Source organism: Gopherus evgoodei, chromosome 15 (genome assembly GCF_007399415.2).
Source record: "Gopherus evgoodei ecotype Sinaloan lineage chromosome 15, rGopEvg1_v1.p, whole genome shotgun sequence".
In the NCBI taxonomy this organism is placed as follows: Eukaryota; Metazoa; Chordata; order Testudines; family Testudinidae; genus Gopherus; species Gopherus evgoodei.
The window spans coordinates 14,935,344-14,963,337 of record NC_044336.1 but is presented as its reverse complement, the minus strand read 5'-3'; the positions used below and the strand labels follow the sequence as shown (position 1 = coordinate 14,963,337).

At 41.9% G+C, this 27,994-nt stretch overlaps 1 protein-coding gene across 1 annotated transcript in view; it reads right to left on the bottom strand.

Annotated features, from left to right (window-relative positions):
* The window catches only part of GRB2 (growth factor receptor bound protein 2), a 66,414-nt gene that overhangs the window by 33,589 nt on the left and 4,831 nt on the right, over positions 1-27,994 (bottom strand). The window contains exon 2 of the mRNA XM_030534310.1: positions 24,260-24,503. Within this exon, the coding sequence (XP_030390170.1) occupies positions 24,260-24,337 (78 nt within the window). The 5' untranslated portion in view covers positions 24,338-24,503. The remainder of the gene's footprint in view (positions 1-24,259; positions 24,504-27,994) is intronic.

The following is a 27,994-nucleotide window of genomic DNA, read 5'->3' as shown; positions in this document are numbered from 1 at the left end:
GAGTCCACCTGACAAAGTTTGTACTGGAGAGTGTTTACAGTAAGACATGCTAGTCCAAGGCATACACTAATCCTTTTTTCAGTCACAAATACAAGCACCATAATTTAACCTTCTGCAGTCAACCGAAGGAAACCTCCCAGTAATGTCAATGGACTTTTGCACCAGGAATGGAAAAACAGTGACCGCGTGCTCAAACTTCAGCCAATTTTTTCCAGAGCATAGAACGTGTACCTACATATCTTAAGTGCCAGCAGGAAACATGTCAGAAATTGACAAGTCAATGGATCCGGTCATATTGAAACAAGACCACAGGCCGCCCCCCTATGAAGTCTACAGGATCTCAGAATTTTCCTCAACGATTTGGACGAGGATTGGCAAATTAAGTTACCATTCTACCCAAAAAGCTAATCTGAAATTTCTGGTCTACCATGAACTAGTACTGGCATCTCTCCAAACTAGAAATCTCTAGGTACACCACTTATTTTAGATCTGAATTTAATATTGTTCCACAGGGATCTGATTTTCAGAAGGGGTCATATTTGATATAAATATCCTGAACATAGAAATTAACATTACAGAAAAGTGTTAGTATGTTTAAATGTTAAACATCCCTTAGCTGTTTGCCGCACCATTTTGGGTGACAATTCCTCTTTTAGAACTCAAAATGAGTAAACTGTGAATCACCCTTACATGGCCTGCTGGATAACTAGAATTTGAATAGGTTTTTCATCTCTAAATACGTGTTTGTTTGGAAATTGAAGAGGGGAAGTAACTGCTCGCTCCAGGAGAAAACAGCACACCATGCCCCATAATTACCATCTTACACCATTTTTGTTGCTGTTGAAGAAAGGGTTAAATAGAGGGAATTTTTAAATCCAGAAGACTAAATGTAATGAGATCAGAAAAATGAGATTATCCTAAATCTGCCTCGCACACATAGCTAATCTCTTCATTTCAAGACAGATGGAAAGCATGAAATCAGAGATAACAGGAGGCCAATTTCCTAGAATAGGCAACTTTTCAAGGTTTATTTCAGAGTAAATCAATATTTTGCTAGATCCTTGCCTATTCTGACCACTTAACAGGCTGGCGGAAGCAGGAATCACCAGCACCACACGGTACATTTCTTGTTAGTTGTGTCGCAGCAGAACTGGCAATTTCAAATATTGGAGAATGCCAGGGCATAGGCAGAGATTGTATTCTATTGCAGCTCTACTAGACCTCTTCCTGATGCTTTAATTGGAAACAATCAATAGGAGAAAGACAGACATGACATGATTTTACAAAATTAGAAATTATCTGCTTATCAATTTTCACTACAAAGTAGACATGTAGTAACAGATTACTGCTGATCACTAGTGAATTTGTATCCGTGGCCAGCAATGATGTAAGACAGCCAGACAGAGCAGGTATCAATTGGTTTTCTTGCATGAGCGAGCCATTTTTAGGGTCTTTGCTCAAGACAGCAAAATAAAGTGGTATGTAACAAACGTATCTTTTCCACGTGGAAAAGGCTGAAAGTTTTTTCAGCAAAAATCTCAGGACAAAGTTAGCTGAGTGATCACTGAAGGCAGCCAGATAACTCCCACAATGAAATATATCTGGCTGTCAGTTATAGAGCATGCTATAATAGAGGAAGGAGAAGAAAAGAAAAGCAAGATTATATTAAAGCTCTAGCTATAATCACTAGGATGGCACAAGACTAAACAAAATTGTTCAGAGAAACCAGCGATAAATAAGCACTTAAGCTCATTCATTGCTTATGGGCTTAAAACAAATGGGACCAATGGTTGAACAACACTACTGGAAAAAGTTTTTAACAATGAGTTAACAAGCCACAGCTGCTTCTATGAAAACCCACGCAATATGTAGGTCAGCAAGAGAGCTATAGCCAGCCCACTTTCAATCACAACTTGTGATGTGCGTGACCTTCATGGTTCACTATAAATTTTATCTACATTTTAAAACTAGTTCTACAGAATTTACAGAGCCCCACAAGATGTAATCTTTCTGATTGGACTGATAAATGAACATTGCTGTCACCACAGATTAAAACATCTTAGCAATTTATAGAGATATGCTCTTAGCAAGCAACTGCACAGTATGTCACAAGACCACCTTGGCTGACAAAGAGCCCGTTCACATTATAGCCATAACCATGATTTTGTAATTGATTGCAGGCATAGCCACAAGTAATACAATTTGGTTTGTATCCATATAGCAGCTTTTCTGTCATCATAACCATTTCTGAATGTCCATACCTACTCCACAGCCTCAACATGTTTGCATCTGCATTCTAGGCCAGTGATGCTCACACCTCAGGTGCCACATTAGGAATCAACATTACCCAAAAGGGCCACCGTAGTGTGAATTGTTTCACTTACTATTTTTAATACATATTATTCTCACAGCAGAATGACTGACCAAGTATTCTACAAATGGTTAACATATTAACCATTCAGGATGTTTTTATTAAGTTAATTGATTAATTAAAATCACACAGCATTTTAATATCATGTGTTGCAAAGAGCCACTTGCAGCTCCTGAGCCTCAGTCCGAGGCAGTTACCCCCCACTCCCTCAGTGGGGGAAGACATGCAGAGCAGTAAGTACAGCTCATGAGGCAATGCACTTTGGGATGTTCTACCACAAGGACTGCTGGGAGGAATAAGGACTGGTCAAAGCAGTTTCACAGTCCTGCTCAGAAGTTCCTGTCCACACACTTTGCTAAACTGACTGGAGGAAGATAGTCATGTACCAAGTTAGGGGCAACTCATTGCTTGCTGCTATTATTTCCAACAGAGTCTTAACAATGCCATGCGGGAACAAACTCACATTTAGAACCAGCCATAGAATCATAGAAATGCAGCACTGGAAGGGACCTCGTTAGGTATCCAGTACAGTCCCCTGCACTAAGGCAGGACTAAGTATTATCTAGACCATCCCTGATAGGAGTTTGTCTAACCTGTTCTTAAAAACCTCCAAATGACGGAGATTCCACAACTTCCCTAGGTAATTTGTTCCACTACTTAGTTACGCGTACAGTTAGGAAGTTTTTCCTAATGTCTAACCTAAATCTTCCTTGCTGCAATTTGAGGACAGGACAAAAATTAACAGGCCTAGAAGCCAAAGAAAACAATTTATCACCCTCTTCTTTATAACCATCTTTTACGTAACTGAAGACAGTTCTGTCCGACCTCAGTCTTCTCTCCTCCAGACTAGTTACTGGTTACAATGGGAGTTACATGATGTAGTGTGGACAAGGGTCAGGAATAAAATCCATGAAACACTTTTCCTTTAGGTAGCTAGAGTCCTCCTGAAGTAGGACAAGTTCATGCATATTACTAACACAGCTCCCTCTCAGTGTGACATAAGAATTCAGCGTTCTAGTGTGTGCTTGTGTGTAATCCATTTGAGACATACTGAAAGTAGATGTGCCAATCAGGAACCTCAGTTATACTTATCAGATCAGAGCTTCTTGTTTTATTTCCATTCTGTAAGGTAACTGTTCATAGGAGATGCCTGAAACAGAAATATTTCAATTAAAGTAGTTGTTTGCTGACTTAGGTCTAGCAATGTCTCAAGCTGGAGAAAAAGGAAATGTATGACCACTTCTTCTGACTGTTCTTCAGAATATGCACAACAGTTAAAGCGAAGTTCCTATCTGTGTTACGTAGTAACTGTCCAGCTATTTGCACTTACTCTTCACCAAGGCATACACTCAAACATGAAGACACTTACAAGTGGGATCAAGTCATAGATCACCAAGTATCTTCTAAGTCCAATGCCACGTCTACATGATGCAGATACAGCACAAGAGATCTCTCAAATCTCTGCAGGCAAAGCTGGGGGTTGTTTAGAACCCCCTACAATTATTGCCCTTGTAGAACTACAGTTCTAAGATGACAATCCATTTATCTCATCCTTAGATTACAAATGTAACTAATGATCACTGTATGCAACTAACAAAACAAGAGGGGACTACAGGTCTCTGCTGGGGAGCTCAAAGGGTGTGCATTCATAACCAGCTATAGAACACTGGCTGCACAGATGGAGCATGGGATGCATATTCTATGAAACGTGTAAGTGACTACAACCAGGAAAAAGTTAGAAGGTTAACCGTACACTATCTAAATTAGTATCAGTGGCTTTTCTGCCAACGTTATATTGCATGAGGGAGCAACATTGGGAACAAGTGTTCCAGTGGGGAAATATTTTTAAAGGAATCAGATGTCATGTTGGTATATTCTTGTGCCAGGGCTTTAACAGATGGGTGGAGTTACAAAGCAGCAAGCCAGTTAGTCACACTTATTTACAAGATGATGCTGGGGACGCAGTTAACAGTTTGAAGTTCAGTTAAGGTTCACATACAGTACATTCTTCCACACATCTCAAGCCACAGCTAGAGGGTGTCATAAGAGATACACAGCATGTGCATCATTTTACTTAGCACATTCAGCCACTTTCACTGGCAACATTCTGCTAACAGAACAAGACCCAGCATGAGGAATACAGACTCCAAAATGAAATTCTTCACCTCCCAATTCTGAAGTTCCAAACACACTCCAGGAAGAATTCTTAAGTGTTAGAAAATGTCAGCAAAGTCAAGGGATGAAACCAAGAAAGGGCACAATTAAGGATGCTGGTCAGAAGCCAGCTCTCTATGTATTTTGCAGCTAAAAACTTTACTGCAAGAATCTACCTCTTACTACACATCTCTGCTCCAGAATCTAAATCTTTGGTATAAGAAATGTTTCTAGCTCTTATCACTTCAAAGAAAAGCTTGAAAACACAAACTGAGCATATGCTGATGAAGCAGTTATCTCCCTGAGTCTGCAGAGAGCCTGAAACACAAACTCTGAGACATCAACTGCTCATTTCATCTCAATGGGATTCTTAATTCTCAACCTAAAGAGAACAATTTAAAATTTCAATATTAGTAACAAAAACCAAGCCAATGTATTTATTCTTCTTATGATTTAGGGAATCTATGCAGAGTTTATTAATTGTTTGTTTAAGCTCTAGAGAGTAGGATACAGGTAGTTACCAATATCAAACATATGCACAGAGGGCTGGAGCGTGAATTCAGCTGTATGTACAGATCTAACTGCCTCACATGCTTCTCCAATTGCCACAATCTCCAGCTTTCCTCCCCACATGGCTTCCATGATGCAGTTATGTTGTCGATTCAGATTGATATGCTAAAGTCATTTGTGAGTGGGGGGTACAGCATAAATAAATTGTAAAGAACAAAACCAAACAGGGTTACTGTAGTATTCATTTTTAATATTTCATAAGAAACTTTCCATTTTAAATTTAAATATAGCTGCGACAGAAGTTTCTAGTTTCCTACAAGAATCTGCTGGAAAACCCTGAGAACTTGCAGCAGAATTTAGGTCTAGCTTGCTATAAACTATACAGGGCCTCTGAAGTAGGGAATCAATCTAATCTACATAAAATAATTATACAGGCAGCAGAACACACATGTAAAACCATAAGAAATCACTCCTTTTCCAAGCACATCAGTGGGCTGTGATTCCGTTCCTGCAGGAGAACCAATAGCATTTACTGCTAAGCAGGCGTGCTTCTGTGCGTACAAGAGTAAAAGATAAGGAAAACATGAGGTAACAGCCACCTATGAACAGCAAAAACCCCACAGCTTCCAAGAAAACACAGGAGTACCCAACCTGTAAAACATGCACCTTTCTCTGAAGCCTAGAGAACAATACACTTGGATCTGGATTTTCAGCCGAGGCAAGAGGAGGGGGAGAAGGAAAGATGGCACAACCATAAAAAAGAAACTGGATGTCCAACAAGGATACTTAAGATTTTAGATTATTCCCTTTAAAATAAAGAAAGTTATGAAAGCTAACTGGCCTAGACACATTCCAGGGAAGAAACTAGTAATGATTTTAAAGTGCCATGGGAGGAGGAAAGGAAGGACCTTGGACCTCAGGGAATGAGATGCTTCTTGTACTGCTGTCCTCTCGCTCTAGAGATTTAGGCCTGGTTTATACTATGAAGTTAGAGCGGCATAAGCCACCTTACATCAACCTATTGATGCACAGGTCTACACTCAGGTTTCCCTCCCACTGATTTAAGTGTCCTGTTATGGCAATGCAGTAAAACCATCGCCCCAAACAGCGATGAACATGGTCGACCTACAGAGATCAAACACAGTGCAAGTTTAAATACTGCATCTATGTCAACAGTAAAGCGGTGTCTACAGTACAAACTTTGGCTGACGCAAGTTACATCGGCGCACAGCTGCCAAAGTGAGTGTATCACTGGTGTATGTGCATAGTTGGCTGCTTGTGTCAGCGGAGTGTGTACACACTAGTAGTACTTGTGTTAATACAAAGGGCGCTGCACCATGCTGCCACCTGGGAAGTTTTTGTAAGATGTAGTGGGATAGAAATAACTCATTCACGGATCTCTAGGAACTAGGATTCAAGTTCCCAACATGCAGCTTTCTCCATCCCACAATGACATCCACATCCCAACACATTTTTTTTAAATCTCAGAAACCCACGAGGCAATGTTCAGAGAGTCTACCATCTCTTACAGAAGCATGGAACCCACACAGCTCTGTACTATTCTCATGAACGTTGCAAATACGGGATCCACAAATTCTCCAGTATTATCAGAACTGCAGGAAGAACTGGAACAATGGGGGACAAAGATTTCTTTGGAGGACACATTGTTAAGGGACATCATGAAAAACTATTCAAGGCTGTTGGTGACATTCACAGAGCAGCTTCAGATGATGAAGCACTGCTTCTGGGCCCGAGAAATGTGCAGTCTTTTCTGTGCTCCTATCCTGAAGGATTGTGGGCTGTTAGTAATTCTGTAGTGCTTGGTGTACATTTATACATATAACAGTGTCTTATAATGAACCTATGAATGATCCTGTTTTGCTGTACATTTATAACTATTACACTGTCTTACAGTGAAACTACGCATATGCAGTGCTTGCTGTATATATTTACATGTGACTGGGTGTTTTCTTGAACCTATGAGCTCTGTGCACTTACAAGTACTGGGTGGTTTGCATACTGCTATCCAGTATGTGTGGTGAACTAATTTATTTTCAAAAAAATATTTTATTGATAGACGAAAGCAGTAAACAAGCCAATTTGCAAATAAAGAAGGAAAATACAATATACTTTTAACAAATTAACTGAACCAAACATTAAATGCAAAAAGGCTGCAAACAGTTCTGTCCATCTCAGTGCAAAAATGCAGCCCATTTTGGCTACATATACATCAACCATCTCTTGTAGGTCAGCGTATGTGAAGTTGTAGTTGTCAATACCGTTCCTCGGTGTGCAGTGATTACAGTAGGTATCTGACCCATCATGCCACATGGATCATATGGGGCGGGGGGGAAAAGAGTGTAGGGAGCCGCCACCATGGCGTTCTCCAGGGACTACACAGGGTGGCGAGTCCATGGATCTCTAGGTCAGTAAGAACCTGCAGCAGTTCTGTTTGCTGCCAGAGAAGCCCCACTGTGTCCTGATGCATCTCCCTTTCCTTTTCCTGAAGGGATTCTTGGGTCTCTCTCCTTTTCTCCCATCATCTCTACCCCTCTCCATGCTGTCTGCCACGTGGGCCACGAAGGCCCTTTGTTTGTGGTTTGATGCATCAGCGCCTTGCAGGATCGACTTGAACATATTTCTCCTTAGTATGCTCCCTTCTCCTTTGCATCAGGTTCAGGTGTTTTGTGGGTGTGAAGGGGGCATCCCTCGAGGCCCCAATGTCAGCAGCTACACATAAGACAGACAGTTGTATCATATTTACAGTTACAGTGGAAACAAAGTTTCAAAACTCCATTCCTTTATTCCTATATCTATCTTTTTAAAATATAAGACAGGCTTATTGACACTTCAGCTGCGGAGCGCCTCTGCACAGCACTGCTCTCCATCCCCAGTCATAGTGAGTATCACATGCCAAAGGGTGTGAGGGAGTGAAAGGAGGGTATTAACATTTTCAATTGCATGAAACAAACCAGTCCCCATTTCCATTGATATAAGTATAGCGCAACAATACAGAGTACTGGCACTATGTTCCAGAGGTGGTGGTGGTGATGATTTTAGCTGCTCTCTCTCACTCCTGAGGTCACAAAAGGCACAGAGGGTAGAGCTGCGGCTGGCATTCCAAAGCCACCTGGGTCCATATACCACTAGCCTGTTTACTACAACAGTGCCAGCCAAACTCATCGCAGAGGGGCATGGGAAAGTGTCCTACCATAGAGGAAGAAATAAGGTGGCCATCTGTAGAAACTCTTGGGAGAAGACTGCAGAGTATCTCCATGAGAGTTTCATTGAGATCTCTCAGGAGGATACGAAGGGTATCCCTATGTAACCTCCCCTCATCCCAACAGAATCATAGAGGAACAAAAAAAAGCAGATAGCTACCTCTGTTTGTGGTATCACTACTACTTCTTGTACATGTAAAACAACGAAAAAAGTAGATACCTGTCTCTTTGGTAACTTGGGATGACCCTGGTGCCATCTTTACATTTAAACATTGTAAGGGAAAACGCATGCACACACTTACTAGGAGGTCCTCTCCCTTGTGCTGAGCTTGCCAAGTGGTATTGGCTAGACTGAGGTAGAGTTTCAAAGAGGTCCTGGCTCATGGCAGGTACCCGCCCCATGCCTCTTCCCTCTTCCTCATTGTTCATGGTAGAGGTCTGCGTTTCTGGCTTCACGGAGGTATCCACAGTGGTCTGCAGGGTGCTGGTGGGCTCTCTATCATGTATGGCATGCAGCTCATTGTAAAAGAGGCAGGTCTGCAGCTTTGCACCCGTTCAACTGTTGGCCTACCTGGCCTTGCAGTATGCTTGTCACAGCGCCTTCACTTTCTTGCATCACTGCTGCTGATCCCCATCATACCCCTTCGTAGATGTCCACGTTTTTATGACTGGTCCATATATGTACTCATACAAACCCAGGACTCTCCACTCCAGGCAGGAGCATGTCTGCAGCAGGTAGCTGGTAAGGTTGGCAGGGCAGCTGCACACAACAAGAGAGCCACTAGGTGTGCTCGCCAACCTGGGCAGTCAGGGAAAGGTATTTCAAAAATATGCAGGATATTTTGAGGGGGAGGGGTGGCTGCCAGTCTCTGTGACGCCAAAGCAGTAGAGTTCACAATTGTGCCCAGAGTGATCACCGCTGGGCATTGTGGGACCACTGTGGAGGACTGTTACATGGAGGAGACATGATTCCATTACACAGTAATAACTCTGCCCATACAGCAATATTCAGGTGCGTGCTACCTCCAGTGTCAGAATAGTTTTCCCAGTCCCTGTCCTTACCAAGGACTGTCTACATATGAACCAAGTTTGATTTAAAAAAACAAACAAAAACCCTCACAACGGCGGAGGTTTACAGTAAAGGATCTTCTGAATTATGCAATGTGGGGGGAGATAAGGCGGGCTGAAACTGGTGACTCCTACATGTTAACGCAGATGCCTCTGAAAGTTTCCGCTAGGCTAAAGTTCCTTTTTCACTTCTAAGGGTAAGAAATAGAACGGGATGTGAACAACTTCTCTACAAAGAAGAAAACGTTTATATGGAATTTTATTACATTAAGTTAATATTAAAGCAGGCAATTAACATTCAGGGCATCCAACTGACGGAACCAATAGCAATCATTGCAGCTCACTTCTATGGAGGTTGAGGGAAGATAAAAAATAAAATGCTTGTATTTAGCTGTCACACCATTAGAAATGGATATAGAAAGATATGGCACACCATAGCATATTTTTAAATTAAGAAGAGCATTCTTTCCACAAAGAGACAGAGAAGACTGATGGTCTATTCTGGTTTCAAACATGTAGTTAATTATACTGTACTTCAACAACTGAAAATGAATTTTAAGTCTCACATTATTGATAGTACCATAAACTTTTAAAAGAAAATTAATTTCTTTCTTGGTCCCTAAACTTACTGAAGTGTGTGGGCAAAATCAGAATGCCCTTACATGAACAATGCAGATATGTAGGCACTAAATGCAGGAGAACAGCAACAAGCCCCAGAACCTTGTCAGACAGTTGAGGAAACAAATTTTTATGGAGAAAAAAAGGTCAAGGCTAACTAAAACCCAACTTCTAATTAGTGTCCCAAATTAGCTCAACTGTTCCAGGTCAAGAACAAATTAAACACAAGAATAGAACTTTTTATGGCTGCAGTGCAATAGCCTGGAAGGGATATCATAATGCAGGTCACTAACACCCTAGGGTATACTTTTTGATCATAGACTAATTTTAAGCTCCCAAACACCTGATAGGAGCACAGTATTTTCATTGTAAGTCTCAGCAACACTAAACTCTTCCCTATTGGCAGATTCCAATCAGGAGATCAAAGGCCTGCCCTGTGACCCTCTCTAGGCCTTGGGGATAGGGCTTCATAATTAATAGCTCCTGCATAACAGAATAGAAGATGTAGATCAACTGTCACGTGGTTACTTTTACAAATCATTCTCCAGATCTGTAGTAGGGTTATTTTCACAAAGATTGAGCTCTCAAAATTCCAACAAGCACAAATTCATGCCGTTAATTCACTTACATAGGGATTTGGCCATAGAGACATTAGAGATCCATATGACACAACAGAATGCCAGCTGGTCCCAGGTGGTTTATAGCAATATTGCTAATATACAGCCATAAACCTCCTTGGAAATACAGGCTATCCAATTAAGCTGAGTTCCAAACAGCTGTTTGGAAGCTGAACTCTTCTGGGAAGGCTATAAAAGGAAGAAGGGCACTCTTCACATCAGACCTCCATTTATTCACAGTGATGAAAAAGAACAGAGTCAAGCCCTAGGCCAGGCCTGCACAACTCGTAAAGCGGCGAGGGCCACATTACTCCAAAGAAAACAGCTGAGGGCCGAAACCCCTCAGCCCCGTGGAAACACCGCCCCCAGACCTCCCGGCCCCGGAAACACCTCGCCCCAGCACCGCCCAGCCCTGCAGAAACAAACCCTCCTTCCCCAGCGCCGACCCACCAAAACAGCTGTGGGCCAAAAAGGAAGGTTGGGGGTGCAGAGGTGATACTTGATTTTAAATCAACCGGGGGCTCCCAGCTAAAGAGGAGGCTGGGAGCTGTCAGGGGCAAATTAAAGGGCCCAGGGCTCTGGTGGCTGGGGGAACCCGGAGCTTTGCGGGACTGGGGCAGCGATTTAAAGGGCCCAGGGTTCCTGCCGCTGAGGGGAGCCTGAGCTCTTTAAATCCCAGCCCCAGCCCATCCGCTGGAGTTGCAGCAGGGATGCAAAGGGTTCTGGGCTGCCTGCAGCTGCAGGGAGCCCTGAGCCCTTTAAATCTCAGCGACAGCTGGGATTCAAAGGGCTCTAGGCTGCCCATGGCGGCGAGGAGCCCTGAGCCCTTTTAAATCTCAGCCGCGGCTGGGAATCTCTGCGGGCAGTCCAGAGGCAGCTGCAGCCATCCCAGCCGTGGCCAGAAATCTCTGCAGGCAGCCCAGAGCCGCCGCTGAGATTTAAAGGGCTTTGGGCTCCCCGTCGCTGCAGGCAGCTCAGAGCCTTTTGAATCCCGGTCACAAATGGGATTTAAAGGGCTCTGGGCTCCCCACTGTGGCGGGGAGCCCAGAGGCCTTTGATTCCCCACTGTTGGCCACACAGTGAGCCTCCGCGGGCCGCATGTTGTGCAGGCCTGCCCTAGGCAGAGGACAGATTATTCCCCTAACTCGTGAGACAACCCAGAGTGGTTTTCAGCAAGTTTCAACCATCTAGGTTTCATGTGGCATATTTGGCTATGGATCTCCTCAGATTGCTGAGCTACTCACCTCTACAAATGCACTAGATAAACTATGTAGCAACAGCAATTATTATAAACAAACTGTGAAAAGCTCCTTTTTACTCTTCATTATGAAGACTGCACAAATTCATTTCACCACAGGTTGCACATTCAGGTATAAACTGTTCCTAGAGTGACCTACAAAACTGGACAGTATGTTAAGGAGCGAAAAGATTGGAATCCAGTTCTTCAGTGCTAGCAGACAGAAAAAAATCTAGAGTAGCACTGAAGACTTTTGGAGCTGTAGATTAAAGTGTGTGCCCTCTGTCATTTAAGGACTCTCAGCTTTGAGAGAAGGAAAGACAATTCAACTACTCTCAACACAGACGACTTGAATCATGTAAGTGTTAATATCCCTTAATAATAATAATAATTGTAAATTGCAAAGTTAACAATTTAAATAGCACCACAGTTGTGTATGGTGCTATACAGTGATTGGAAACATGAAACCAACACAAAAGAGAGGTTTGGCATGACAATGCAAGAATGGAGGATGGCAAAGGGGAGAGAAGGAAGTAAAATTATGGCGTTACATTGTACGTGCTGGTTCCTTTTTTTAAAATATTACTTTTACTGTAATAGGTTGAGTGAAGGCAATTGCTGGATAGACTGTGGAAAAGAGTGGGCTCTGAGGGAATGTCCACTCCAGGACACAAGGTGTGGTGAGTTTGTAGAGGGCATGCTTGGCAGTGCTCAAATTTTTTCAAACAAAATTTGGAATATAAGATAACTGAAGAGATTGGAAGGCTCAAAGAATCAGTAATGGTAGACAGTGCATTTCCCTTCTAGATCTCTGATATAAATAAAGCCCAGGTCAGGAAGATCAAACCTAATAACCTTTCCTGTTTTCTTGTGGGGGCCTACACAGAGAGAGTTGAGGGTCTCAGTCCTCCAGTTCCTAGAAGACATAAAAATCAAATCCTTCCAAACCTATTTATAATCTCTAAATGTTGATTTCACCATACACATGCAAACAGATGAAAAAATATTTCCATCGATAATAGAAATGTACAGATAGACAAAATATGAAAAATGCTGCTAGAGAAGAGTCCCATCTTAATAATGTATATAATGAATGCTGCATAAAGCATGTATTTACAGCTCTGTTGAGACAGACAGCTCCTGCATTAGCTGAGCAAGAGCTGCAGACAACTATGTGGCATTCATAAAGCTTAGCTTTTGGATTCTCAATGTCATTCCTTAAATAGTTGTCTGACTCCTGCTCTCCCATAACTGCCTGCTACTGTGAAAATTAATTGAAAAAAAAAAGCTTAACACAAATATTTATACTTGCTGAAATTATAATAAAACAATTGAATTCTGCCAAGCCTAATTATAAATCACAATTTGGATCCTTCTTGGCAGTCTCGGTAGGGAATAAGGACTGAATGGGCTGGGTGAGTAAGTTATCCCCTTAAACCTAGAAGTGGTCTTCTCCAGGACGAGGCTAAGGCATACTGGCTTTCCTTTACAATGGGAGTAAAACTGTTTTTCAAAACAGTTTAGAATTGCTTCAGACTGTTTAAACCCAGGTCAAAAAGAGAGGGCCACTGCATTTACACTGAATTTAAAAACAATTATCTGCTTGAAACATTATTTGACCCCTGACCACTATGCCTGGCTAAATCATGTTCTGGCAAAACACAGTTTTACTATCACTAGAGTAGGGGCCTGAGTGGAGCAAAGTATGTGTAGATGAAGGGGGCAAAAGGAAGCCTGACTGGTGGTCTGTGCTGTACCTGTTCTGTGGCTAGAAGTTTCCAGCTCTGTGTGGCATTTTTCCTAAGCACTATATAAGACAAAAGGAAAAGTTTCAGATATATAAAATTTACACAGAGATTTTCAGATACTCTGACCAGACAAGGAAAGTTGATACACATTTGATTTTTTGCAAGGTGAGTATTTGGATGTTAGGTTAGGGAAGGTATCAGAGAGTACTTAAAAGCGAGTTTCAGCTATCAGACCCCATTACCGAGAGCACTTCCTTCCCATTTCCCTCTCTGTACTTCTCTGGCTCTTTCCTCCCTATCCATAGCTTTGGTATATGCTTGTCACTCTCTACCATCCATCTGTTAGAGTGCCATCAGGGTATGCTTAGACAGTGGTTTCTCCAGTAGCACTATTAAGACCAGATGGAACCGACTGGAGCTGTACAATATTAGTGCTGCATGGAAACAAAGGGACAATCCCGCAAGTCATTTTGTGAGATTTTTCCAGAGAAGCTATTAGGGTGGGAGGAAGAGGATATATAGGATTTCCACAATTCAATGACCAATTTTAATTCCTTTCTGATAAGTGAACCGATTTCCAGTATCAAGGCATATGTCTGGAATTTAAACTACTCAGTTAATCAGATCTGAACAGCTATTTTCAGCATCTCTAATCAATAATTCATTTACTCAGCTAGACCATAATCCACAAGTAAACAGCAATAACTGAAAAGCAGGACTGATGTTGTTAAATGCCAGTTTCATATTTACCATGTCCAAGAAGTAGAGCTCCCATAAGCACATATCTGAAATCTGACTGTACAGAGGGATAATGGGGAAAAAAAAAAAAAACCACACAGCCAACCTCAGCTAGAGTGGCATGGCTAGAATTTGGTGCTGATCATGCAAACCAAAAAGCTGACCAGCTCAGACCACAAGTGATCTGCATGAACCTAGCTGCCAGGATTAGTGGAACCTGCTGGGTCATACATAGCTCATGAAGTATTCCCCCTCTCCCCAAACCCCAGGGGAACTTTTGCATAACTGAGCAGCTTGTCTTTTCTCCACATTTAAACCTGTAAAGTTTGGTACAAGTTTAGAGCAAGACATAGTTCAGAAAGTGAAGTGTAAATTCTAGAGAGACAAGTATTTAAATAAGGATTTTAGAGAACAACAGTATAATTATAGTTCAGCTGAACTGAAAGAAATGCTCTCTGCACAGAACTCTAGCTGCTGCTGCTATATGAACATGCAGTTCACAATGACACTGTGTGCGTGCTGACCTGCATACACAGAAGCAAACCAAATTCAGCAGGTACAAGCATGTATTTTCCCTATTTTATTTATACAGGTTAGCACTGAACTTCAGGATTATTTATAAAATTATTGCTAGGGAGGAGCTGATAGTCTGTTTTCTAGTCAGAGAGGGAGATCCTAAAACTTTGTACTTATTCCAGCTCTCGCCTTAACCTCCTCCCCAAGTAGGTCTAAAGATGAACTGATTGGTTCTGCCTTTGATATGGGAAAAAACCATCTCCAAGCAGAGGAAAATCATGAACGCTGAAATTAAAATGCACGTGTCAGATGTATCTACAAACTAAATCAGAGTACTACAGGCTAGCTTCTTGATTTAAGATTTTTTAAAAGGCTTTATATTCCTATCACATGCATTTTGAAGACTCAGTACACTTCTTGTGTCCTATTGAAAGCGGTCAATTGTACCTTTCCATGTATTTAGATTATGTCCCATACAAAAATCAGTGGAGAGTTTTTTTCAAATAATTCACTGGAATTGTCTTATCTAGTTGGGCAGCTCCACCACCACCAAGGTAACAAGGTCATGCTACATCAAGCATCAGTCTATTGAGCACACATTCTCTTCCCCACTTAAGACATGATCTTGCAAGATGTGACAAGACTGCTTCAACAAAAGTTGAAGGAACTCAGCAGTTTGTAAGGGCATGTCTACACTACCTGCCAAATCGGCGGGCAGCAATTGATCCAGCGGGGATCAATTTATCGCATCTAGTCTAGCTGTGAGAGGCGCAGGCGGAGTCGACGGGGGAGCGGCAGCAGTCAACTCACCATGGTGAAGACACCACGGTAAGTCGATCTAAGCACGTCAACTTTGGCTATGTTATTCATGTAGCTGAAGTCACTTAACTTAGATCGATGCCGCACCCCACCCCACCCCCAAAAGTAGACCAAGGCAATGATCAAGCCATTAAACATGTAACAAGGCCTGGGACTGAAGCAGAAATGCTTAAATACAGTCTGACAAAGGGAGGTTGAAGCTTGGAACACTATATTGGGATGGTCAGTACTCATTTTAGAGTGGAATAGCAGCATTTAAAATAAAATGTGAAACTAGCTATTTCTTTATTCTCCAGATTAAAAAAAAATCTTGAAAGTGCAACTTCCTTTTTCCTCTCTTCTTCCGCCGCCCCCCCCACCAAGAAAAAGTTCCTCTTCTCTCATTTTGATTCCCTCTTTCCCAAGTTTATAATGAAACTTCAAATGAACATGGCTTTATTTACTTCCTCATGTGTACACCACTTACTGATGTTAGCCCAACTTTGGCAATAATGTTAACCACTACTGCAGAGCCAGCAGAGGAAACTAAAGAGCAAAAACGGTTGTGGAATAAAGCTGTAGATAAGTACTTGTGCACCACATTTAATGCACTATCAGTTTGTTGATCTGTGAAGAAATGAAGAAGACATGCAAATCACCTAGTCTTGTGCGCTGCTAAATCAACAAAACAAACTGACTATAAAATGTAAAGAGCATAAAGTCCGGTATCTTAATATCAAATCCCAGACAACTCACAAGAATTCTGGGACTATTAGACACCACAAGAGAGGATTACTACCTGAGATTTAATTTTACAGTTAAAAATAAATCTATCAGGGAAAACATTGGGGGAGAGAGAGAGCGTGTGTGTGTGTGTCTCTGTCTCTCTCTCTGACTAGTCTTTACTGGCTAGCAGCTGAACTGCCAAAAAATGCCACACATGGAGCCAATATGCAGACGTCCTGTCCAGATCTCACTGCACAGTTGTTATATCAACATATTCAAAACATCAGTATGTCAACGAAGAGTTGGCTGTTCACGCTTTGAAAGGGATTCTCTGTACCAAGTTCTTCCAAGCTCAGTTCACATGGGAGTCCCGAGAGCCTCCTTTGTTTGACCTGTTATGGCTGCCATTGCTCTTCCTTTGACTAGGATTGGATTCCTTACACCAGAACTGCTCTATACTGAAGGTCAGATTGTGGGTGGCACTCAAGAAGCACACTTATCTTGTCCTATTCTCTTTTAGCACACTTCCAATAGAGGACCTGATACCAATGCTGCAACAGTACCTAATATCCTGCACCTCTCCTGCATGCAGTACTGACTAAAAAAAACAACAACAACAAAACATAGAAGGTTTCACTCTACACAACGAAACTGCAAGAATTTCACATGAACTTAAGTCATTGACATGAACCTGACCACTGGGCTAGACTTCCACCTTCTAGTCTGATGCAATGTTTATAATAAGTCTCCACTCCTAAAGAGCAAATAGAGCAAAGATGATTACGGTTAGAGATATAATGCAACTTTCAGTGATGAGCAGACACTGGCGGTATAATGAAGATGCTACTCTGAAAAGCACTTGTCAGAAGTCAGACTCTTTTGCAAAGGCTTGTTCTGATAGGCTATTTACACCTACCACTCTGCTCAAAACCCTCCTGATTTTGGTGAAAATCAGAAAAATTGGAGGATTAGGCTTTTCTGTTTTTCAGCACAATCAAGAGGGTTTTGAGCAGAGATATGGGCACACAGAGCCAAGCTCAGCCTCAGATGACTGCCTCACCCCTATAGAGAGTGACTGCTTTCCTTCCACAGGCATCTATCTATCTGTGAGGTCACTGGCTCACCCCTTTATCGTGAGCGACCAATGGTGATTTTAGTTTTCACTGAAATTGATGCCTAGAACATTCCTTGAAATTTTGGATTTTTCAGAGGTTATTGCATAACAAATGGAGAATTGCCACAGTGTAGAGTGCAGAACCTCAATTGGCCAATTAATAAAATCACAGACACACCACCCTTTGTAGCAGTTTGACACATATGTTGAACAAAGCATATTGGATCACTGAAAGAGGCAAAAGCTGTTCTGTGGGTGTTTAGTTTTGCACTAAAAGATCAATTTAAGAAGTTGAGATGACAAAACACCCTATGGGACAGGTTGGGCCTTGTGAACAAGCCAGCAGACATAGCCATATGGCTCCTGCTGGATTTGGCTGATAGACTACAGTCCAGGAATGATCATTGGTATAAACTATAGCAGTGTACACAGTTCTGCATATTATGAAGTTAAAAGCTGACTGTCACTAGTTTTCATCAGTAGCTCATCTGGCACCATCTAGTCAAAGAGAGAACTGCCATCCTGAATTACACAGATTTAAATCTACTGTGTTTTGGGCACAAACCAGAACAGAAGAAAGTTAATCTGTTCTAATGTCAGTGACAGTCCTGGAAGGAGACCACAACCAGCTACCAAATAAAGAAGCCATTTTCAAAGAGGAATGCATTTATTCCTCCTGCTCTGGATGCTGGCAAATATTGCTTTACACCTTCAACCTGGAATATACCATACTTTAATTTCATCCTTGCTACAAAGGTTTCTGAGGGAAGCAACATTAAATAAATAATGCCACCTCTTCTGAGGCTGTCCCCAACAAGATCATATACTCCAGTTTTTGTACACATTAGACTTCTTTGTCAAGTCACTCAAGTTTAAAAGACCTCCTTTATGAATGCAAGTGGTCCTGTACAGGGCCAGAAACTTAAGAGTATGTTCGCTAACTACTTTTTCCAGTATGTGCCCTTATGAAGGTGTGGGTAATAATCTTTGGGAGTAAGTCCATACTAAAAATAACTATTTAGTATTCAAGGCAGTACAAGACATCAGGCTAACTTTAAAATATTGATCTACCAGTCTATTACAATAAAAACATTGCATTTCTTCAGAAGATATTCCTTCAAATGTCATCACCTCAAACCCCCTCTTCCCTCCCCCCCCCCATTACTACAGTTCTCGGTTTAACATCTTTACAGGTTTTCAGTGGCTTGCTGACAGCTTTGCTTCCTCATCTCAGACCACAATATTGGCCTATTTGGTCTCCCTACTTCAACAACAGCAGCTATCTAAGGTGTTTAAGTCAAACCCCAATTTTCTCCCACAACAATCAAGCAACATACCTCAAGTACACCTACACAATGGACTTTCACACACTTAATGCAGACATCAGTTGTATCTCATTCACTCCAAACCCCACTGCTTACAGCTAATGTCCAGTTCTGTTGACTAAGAAAGTAGTTTTCTGCGAGCTAAAATTATACAGTACCACAGAAGATAGAGAGGAAAGGCTCACTAGAACATTGAGTCCACCCCACATAAGGGCAGGATATAGTTCTCTCAATAATCAAAAACAAAGAATTTCAAATAAAACATAGGACCATTGTCCTTAAACCTCCCTCCAGCAAGCCATCTGTTTCTGCTTGCCAGTACAAACACCACTACATACAGGCAAACACAGGTGAGGTCACTGAAGGTGTGGGAGAAGGAAGTATAGATGGAGGACCTGCCACCCTTGCTCATCTCACCCCTCCTGTACACAAACATGTTGCTCTGTAGTCAGCTCCAAAAATGATTTTCATGCAGGAACTGAAAATGCAGTCTCAGCACTACTATTTGGAAACACTCAATCCTGTTGAAGTCTGAAGGGAAAGAGAATGAATCGGGGGGAGGGAAGGGAAAAAAAAAATTCACATGAAGAGTAGGCAATTGTGGAGCCCAAACGATGGACTGATATCACTGTTCAGAACAGGAAGAAGCCTTGATAACTCAGTTAAAATAACCCAAGTCTCAGCACTGCAGAAATGAGAAAACACTAACCGTAGTTAAGTTGATTTAAGTGCAACAAAGAAGTTACTGAAAAATGTAATTGCCCGTTGAGGACTCAAGAAAAACAGCAAAGTGCAACTCAAAAGTAGAAGACTCTTACATATACTGTCGGGGGTATTTACATCCCATACTTGTAAAATTCTTGCAGTAAGCTGCCCATGAACTACACTGACATCTACAGGGAACAGAACACTGATCTTCTGAAGGATCTCCAGACTTGTTAACCTCCCATACATGCCAAAAAGCTTTTTTTTTTTCCCCCCGGGGGGGGGGGGAAATGGGGTTCTTTCTGGATTTGGGAGAGGAAATGGATCAGAATGATCAGTGCTGTTGTATTATTTTGTGTGTTTTTAATATATGGAACAAACAGAGTATTGGATTGGTGCCTATGGATATTTTTATACATTGGAAATAAAACATAATTATTGCAGTAGCTGCATATTTTAAACAGAGTAAGAAGAAGAAAAGAGCCTAGCTTTGGCTAGCGGAATCTTTGGACAATTTCTTCTCTTCTCCCCACCCCACTGCCAAACCAAAAGCAAGCATCAGCACACTTTAGGTCTGGATACTTGCCAGCTGGCACACAGGCCAACAAAACCAGAAGCCACCAGAAATACATTCTTTTATCAGGAATTTAAGTCTTAGACTCAGTGAATATAGGCACAGATTGAGAGTAACTGGTCCTAATGACACCAGAGAGCATGTGAAGAGGAAGTCTATATGCATTCAGACACAAAAGCATAAAATAGCCAGAGCAGTGTATTTAGAACTGGGATCCTCTTGGATCTGAATGTGGGGTTGGTTTGGGGGGGGGTTGTGTTTTTTTTAATTTGGGGACGGGGGCGGGGGCGTGGAAACCATGAACCTTCCAGTTTTCTTCACTTTTTTCAGAGAATGCCATTTACCAACACCTTTTTCCATACAGCAATAACCAGAATATGGACAGAAAGGTGGTCTTGCATACAGCTACAGTCAATGACTGAGAAGCAAATCATAAGGGACACGGGATGGACACTGTGTGGAAATAGCACCCCTTCCTTTTTCTGGGGCAGACTGAATAAATTCCAAGCTCCATTTGCCCAAAGATCAAGTCTAGAGATAGATGTCAACTTGAATCTCCTGCACGGTAATACCACTGCTGTAGAATCATCTGACAAAAGACTGAGAATCCAGTGAACTGCCACAACAACAAAATCATACAAAACTTTTTATCATAAAGTGCCTACAAAGGAAAAGGCCAAGCACTTTTCCTCTTCACTCAGCTGTTTTAGAGTTGCAAGTCAAAAGTCAATTATCTTCACTCACTTTTGGAGCATAGCCACAAGATTACTAACAAGCAGCTTAATGGCTACAGTTCAAATGCTAGTCAATCAAGTCCAGAATATGTGGGTATACTGCAGTAATGGTACCATGACATCATAGGCAAGTTATCTGCTGAAATCAGATGAAGTTAGACAACATGAATCTTTCATGATGTTCTCTGTGAGGAGGGAAAGGAAAGTACAAGCAGTGGTAATTACATATTTTAGATTTAGCTTCATTCCTTAACATGGTACAAAGCTTTCACAGTTCTCTGTACAGCATTCTAAGTCACACATGCCATCAGAGGGTTATGTTCACCATTGTTTCAAAGTAGGTATCTAATTATGGCAAGTCACGGAAAGATGTAAGAAAAGAGGTATGTATTTGCTTGCAGAATATGTACTTTTTCTCAACACCCTCAATTTTGTAAAGCAGAGACATGTGAAGAGTGAGAAATACCTTCTTCTGGGAGTGCATTAGATTTGCACCATGTATTACTGTTTATTCCCCCCTTACTCATTTATATGCACTTAAGACTGACCTGGTTTCAGGATAGATCGCTACTAGCCATGACAATGGGGAAAGGAGGAGTTCAGCCAGAATCTGCTGAGATTATCACAGATCTCTCAACCAAGACAGATGTGCTAACAGATTTAGTGTGCTTAGCACAAGTTACTTCCACAGCCCAGATGCACTAGTCACTCTGAATGTCCTCATCCAGATGTGCCACAAACAGTTCTGAGTGAAGTGACTTATACAATCTCACACTGCTGCTGGCACCTGGGAATTTTTGTTCTGAACAATAGTTCTGAACACCAGAACTACTCTCACCGTGGTGCATCGAGGTGGGTGTCGTCAGAATAACTGACTGGAAGCCAGGGCTCTTGGGTTCTATTCCTGGGTTTGTGTGTACCATGAGCAAGTCAACTTATCTGAGCCTCAGTTTACTCTCTGTGAATGAAAATAGTTTTCACCTCTGTACAAAAGCTCTGCAAGCCTTAATTATTTATTACAGTAGTGCTGAGTATCATTCATGTTCACATTTACATTCAAGTGCTGTATAAAGAAATGAACTTAAGACCAGGAAACTACAGGCAAACACTTCCTTTAAGTTTAGTCAATATCACCTTTCCAGTAACAGAATCATTACGGTTACGTCATAATATAAAAAGGTATCTGAGCTGGAACCAGAGATACAGTTTGAGGGTTGAAAGGACTCTCTCAATGTCAGCCTTGGTTATGCTAGAAAAATTAGTACTCATATGCAGCTGGTCTATTGCCAGAATGTGGTAGCAAGAGTGTAAGGCTCAGATTTTTGCCACAATCTGACAAAAATAATAATTATGAGATGGTAGTAAGAGTGCCTGAGTCCTGTATACATTAGTATAGTACCAATATCAGCAGATGTAATATAGGTACTAATTTTTCTAGTTTAAACAAAAAAAAACTCTCTAAAAATATCCTGCTTCATCTCTTTACTATGGTGCTGTTACAGAAGGAAGAATCTTTTGAACATGTGGTAGTTCTCTCTCTGTCATCCATTTTTTCATACCCTTAACCAAACCCAAACATCTAGACTGAACCAGATTAAAATAACCAAAAGTACATTTCAAACCAAAAAAAATATTTAAGTATGGTACATGTGCACTTCAGTTTTCCTTCCTGGTCAGCATTTTCTACAAGTCTTACAGATTTTTTCTACAATTTTTAACCTGAATTGTGCCGTTTCAAATATAGTACACAAAGCCAAGGCAAGATACTAAACACAAACCAACAGACTATAGCTCAGGTTAGCAAATTTAAACATTAGGCTCAGTGTAAACATTTAAAAATCTGATGGTTACACTTCCACAATGGGTCTAAAATTCAACATCTAAAAAGGCTCAAGCTGACACTATTCTGAACACATAGTTGTAGCAACAATGGATGAAGCTATTGCAGTAACACATAAATAATGTAATTAAGGTGTATAAATTCTAATGCAATTTGTGGGTAAGAGATGTGACTGTGCAAAGTCAAAGCCATTTTGGTTTACATAACTGCAAGAGAACCACCCCAAAATGGATTTTTTTGTAACCACCATACATTTAATTTAATTGATTGCCCTCTCACCTAAGATAAGTAAGAAACTCCTTTTCTAAGACACTAAACTAAATTTCAGTCCATTTCTCTAATACACTCAGGAAATCATGGGTTATGATAAAAATACTAAGGTGACTGCACAATCCATGCATTTCTTGCATGTCTATCAATTAAGTATTCAAATTCCAGTCTGCCTAAAGTCTGCCTGTAAAAGAGCCTACTCTTCACTACTCCTTGAATGAGCTGCTATTTCTTAGGCCTCAGCTCAGAAAAAATTAAACATGTTTGTAACTTTATGCAGGTAAACAGTCCCAATGAAGAATATTCACATGCACAAAGTTACTTATTTGCTTAAATCTTTGTGGGATTGAGGTTTAATGATGTGTTTAATTATCAACGTTCTACCTGAAGGTTCCTGTTGGAGAGTAAAAATCTGGACTTAAAACTTTTTAAAGCCAAATTGCTAAAGGCTCAATTGCTTGGAAGAAAAAAGATCCATCTTGTTTTATATTGATAACAAACATGGAGACATTAACTATAGAAAAAAAATAACTTATGCGAACAATACAACACTAGACTTTTTTTTAGTTATTTTGAAGAAACTGTAGCTTAGAATCTTTATAAAACCCATGCATTATAATCTGTTATAAAAAACACATTTTCTGTTTTTGTTGGCTACATTCTTTGTTTGTTATTTTTGGATCCTTCTTCAGTTTTAAGCACATAAATATTTTTTAAAAGCGAACAGATAACTTTATGCTGCCAAGCTGGAGGGGACTCAAAGGTCTTTGGTATATTGAGAAAAATCTACACACAAAACCTATCTAATCCACCTAAGGCATTCACTTACAGCTTCAGAGTTCCATTAAATACTCAGAGTTGCAGATTTAATCACTGAAGTTTATCAACACAAGATAAAATTCAGTATCAATATTTGACAAGTGTGGTGACAAAAGATCATCTAATTATTCTTTAATGCAAAAATTTCTGGCAGGAGGCAAAGGAAAGAAACACTAAATTGGTGTCAATTACTTTAAATGTTTATCTTGTAAAAAATAATCCAATTAATAATGTGTGTTCAGTACTTCACATTTACCTGATACTGTCTATGGTACAGCTAGCTCTCAGCTGTTAAACAATCTGAAAAGACGGAAGATGCTGTTGATTATAAACTGAACAAACAACAATTGTAAACTCTGTCCTTTGCAATCAAAGGGGTTAGAATGGCTCGCAGTGTAGAATGGCTCGCAGTGGACGGGGGGAAAGAGAGAGACAGGAGAGGATATGGGGGCGAATGGGGGGGAAAGGGGTGGAGACTCAAAAGATGCTGAGGACCGACTATCTCCGGAAAAGAGTGGAAAGGCGAGGTATCGCTGATCCCTTCCCCTGCACTTACCTTGAGGACATCCCCCCGTTTGAAGCTCAGCTCATCGTCTGCAGTGGCTTTGAAATCGTATTTGGCGATGGCTTCCATGCTGGGGCTGCTCAGCGTACAGCAGTGCGGGGGGTGGGAAGGGAGCTCTCCCTGAAGCCTCCTCTCCTCCTCCGGGGGCTCCCGGCTCAGCCCTCCCTCTGTCCGGCTGCTGCAGGGACTCGGGCTCCGTCTAGCACATGCAAGGGAGAGCCCGGGACGATCTGCCCTATTGGAGGAGGAGGAGGAAGAGACTGATCATTAGGGGAACTGCGGCACGGAGGGATGGCAGGGGCCGCGCCCAGCGCCTCTCCCTCCCCCTGACCCAGGCCCGGCTGCCGCTTCCTCTTTCTGCCGCTTCCTTCTCAGCTCGGGGCTCAGCCAGGCAGCACCGAGTGACACACGCTGTGGCCAATAGCAGCAGCGATGCCTGCAGTGCAGAGGGCACAGTGCAGGCTCCCCCACTCCAACGTGCGGGGAGGACGGGGAACTAACCCAGCCCTTGAGCCCCCATTAAAACCCACTACACCACGCCACAGCAAAAGCAGGCACTTCCCACAGCGCCCTCCCTGCCATGCGGCCCCATATTCCGGCTGCACCTCAGGCTGTGGGGAGGCTGCTGGGGGGAAACACACAGACAGCACACGGGAGGGGGGCACCCTGCCTTGATGCTCTTATCCCGCTAGTGAAAGTCTCTCCCTTAAGAGCAGCCCACGCACACACCCCTTTTCACCCTTCAGGCATCACTCTTACAGAGAGCAGAACCTTCTCTGCTCATATGAGCTAGCTGCAGGGTTGCAGCTATGTTGGCCCCAGGATATCAGAGAGACAAGGTGGGTGAGGTAGTATCTTCTATTGGATCAACTTTTGTCATAGGTGCTGAAACTAGGGTTGCTGCTGCACCCCCTGGCTTTAAGTGGTTTCCATTACATACAGGATTTATAGTTTGGTTCAATGGTCTCAGCACCCCCATTATAAAAATTGTCCCAGCACTCCTGACTTTTGTTGGTGAGAGAGACAAGCTTGTGAGTTACTCTGAACTCTTCTGCAGATCTGAGAAAGGTATTTATCTGTACACTCTCCACAAGATAAAAAAGATATGTTAATTGCTTATGCTAAACTATTTCAAGGGACCATTCAAGGAGAAGTGCCCAGTTAACATTTCTCTAGTCATGGGTGGGTGAGGGGTGGGGAAAAAAGAGGCTGTGTGGAGAATTAAGTGGGTTACAGATTGTTGTAACAAACCATAGATTCAGTGTTTCTGTTCAGTCCATGATTTTTAGTATCTAGCAAAGTTATGAATTTACACTCCCAGGCTCATCTTTTGCAGGTGTTGTGTAGGTTTCCTTCGAGGAAGAGGACTGTGAGATAAGATAGAGAGTGATCGCTTTATGAACTGTTCACCCATTGGTGGTATGGCGTTTTTTGTCCTTTACTACTTTCCTGTACAAGTTCATTTGAGGGGAAAAAAGTTATCAGGTGCTTAGCACCCACTGGCAGCCAGATCCCCACCTACTCCCCAGTGCCTCCTGCCCACTGCAATCAGATATTTCACAGTGTCCAGGAGGCACTGGAAGGAAGGGGGAGAAGCGGAAACAGGGCACACTCAGGGGAAGGGGCAGAACTGCACGGGAAGGGGTGGGGTGGGGGCAGAGCAGGGAGGTTGAATGCCCCTTGCCCCAGGCCCGAAGGATGCCAGTGCCTATGCATTCTGTGAAAACATAGAAGGAAAGACAGACATGAGTGACCCGTGTATATATAGCTGGGACTACACCCAAGTAAAGATGTAAAAGTTTAACCAGTTAACTGATAACTGAAACCGTTAAGACTGATGCTTAACAATTAAACTCTGCTGCCAGCCAGAGCCCAGGACTCTGCTGCTGTCCCAGGGTGCGGCAGCCAGCATCCTTGCGCCTGGCGTGCCTGCGCCTCAGCAGCAGGGCCCCACATAAAATGGTTACACAGTTACTTTCTTTTAAACTGCTATTTACATCCCTACACCCAAGGGCATAATAATTTTCCTAACGCAGGGCAGAATCAAAGCAAATTAGCCTACGCCACCCTAGAAAAAGTTTGCCATTTAGAAATGTCATTAGAAAACCTCCACAAACAGCAAGATTACATGGCTAAGCAACATTTTCTATATCAGTAAAAGTTTCTAGTGCACACCTGGCCTAAGGTCTTTTGACACACCAACCCATCAAAAAGTAAATCAAATGGACTGACGCCCCTTAAAATGTGCACCCCTTTTTCTTGGTCTCTGGTCCATTCCCAAATACCCCAAGAGAAGCTGCTTTAATACAGAAATTAAATCCCATTTGACTGCTCACCCTTAGTTGTCACCTACCACCCCACTATATAACCCATACGTAGTATCAAACTATAACCCATAATTGATGGGAACCCCAACCTTAACAAAAATCTTTACTGAACCCTCACTTCTGATCTTCAAATAACCCCCCCAAGCTCATCATCAGAAGCAAGCTCCCCACAAGCAAACCACACCAACTCAAAATGGCACCAGCCCCCGCCAGAACAAGATACAAAAGCTGCAGACATATCCCCACTAGTACAATGATCATCATGCTCCACCCCCACAAATCTTTCAAGATGCATGGATCCTATACATGCTTACCACAATACGTGGTATATCTCATTCAGTGCACTAAATGCTCAACAATTATCTGGGTGAAACCAGCCAATAACTACATTTTCGAATGAACTCACAGGAAAGACAAAAACATCCTATCACCTGTGGGTGAACACTTCTCAAAAAGTGATCACTTTGTGTCTGATCTATCAGTCCTCATTCTCAATGGAAACCTGCACAACACTTGCAAAAGACAAGCCAGGGAGGTTAAAGTCATAACTTTGCTAGACATTAAAAAACATGGACTGAACAGAGACACTGGATTTATGGCCTATTAAAACAATCTATAACCCACTAACTCCCCCCTTTTTATCGTACAACTACACGGGTGTTAACAGGCCGCTCTACTTTGAGTGGACATTAGGAAAAACTTCCTGTTGGGGTAGTTTAGCACTGGAATAAATTGCCTAGGGAGGCTGTGGAATCTCCATAATCAGTGATTTTTAAGAGCAGGTTGGACAAACACCTGTCAGGGATGGTCTAGATAATACTTAGTCTTGCCTTGAGTGCAGGAGACTGGACTAGATGACCTTTCGAGGTCCTTTTCAGTTCTATAATTCTATGGTCCCTTAGCACACGGGTTCTTATAACAATTTTTTTTGTAGCCTCAGAATCATAATAATTTATGTATGTAGGGGTTTGAGTTTTTCGCAGACTCAGTAATAAAAATAACATACAGTTATCTCTAGTCTTTACTGGACCTAAACAGAGTAGAAACACAAATAAAGTGCTTTGCATGTTTTTGTCTTTTTTGTTGTTTCTTTTGCTTTTTTTTTGGTTGCATTTTTTTTTTTAATACTTGCTAGCTAGTAAGTCTGCTTCTGTGAAAAGTGTTACTTGTATGTTTGTTAATATCACTTTTCACAGAAGCAAATTTGTTAACTAGCTGGGAGGCAGTGAAAAGTGATATTAACAAACATACAAATATCACTTTTCACAGCGGACCTACTCAGCCCTGGCAAGTAGGGGGACAAATTAAGCCTTGGATGAGGAAGTGGGTAGGGAGGTAGCAGGGGCCAGGGGCAATGAGGGGGGTGGTGAGCCTGGTGCTGGAGCCAGACCCCAAAGCC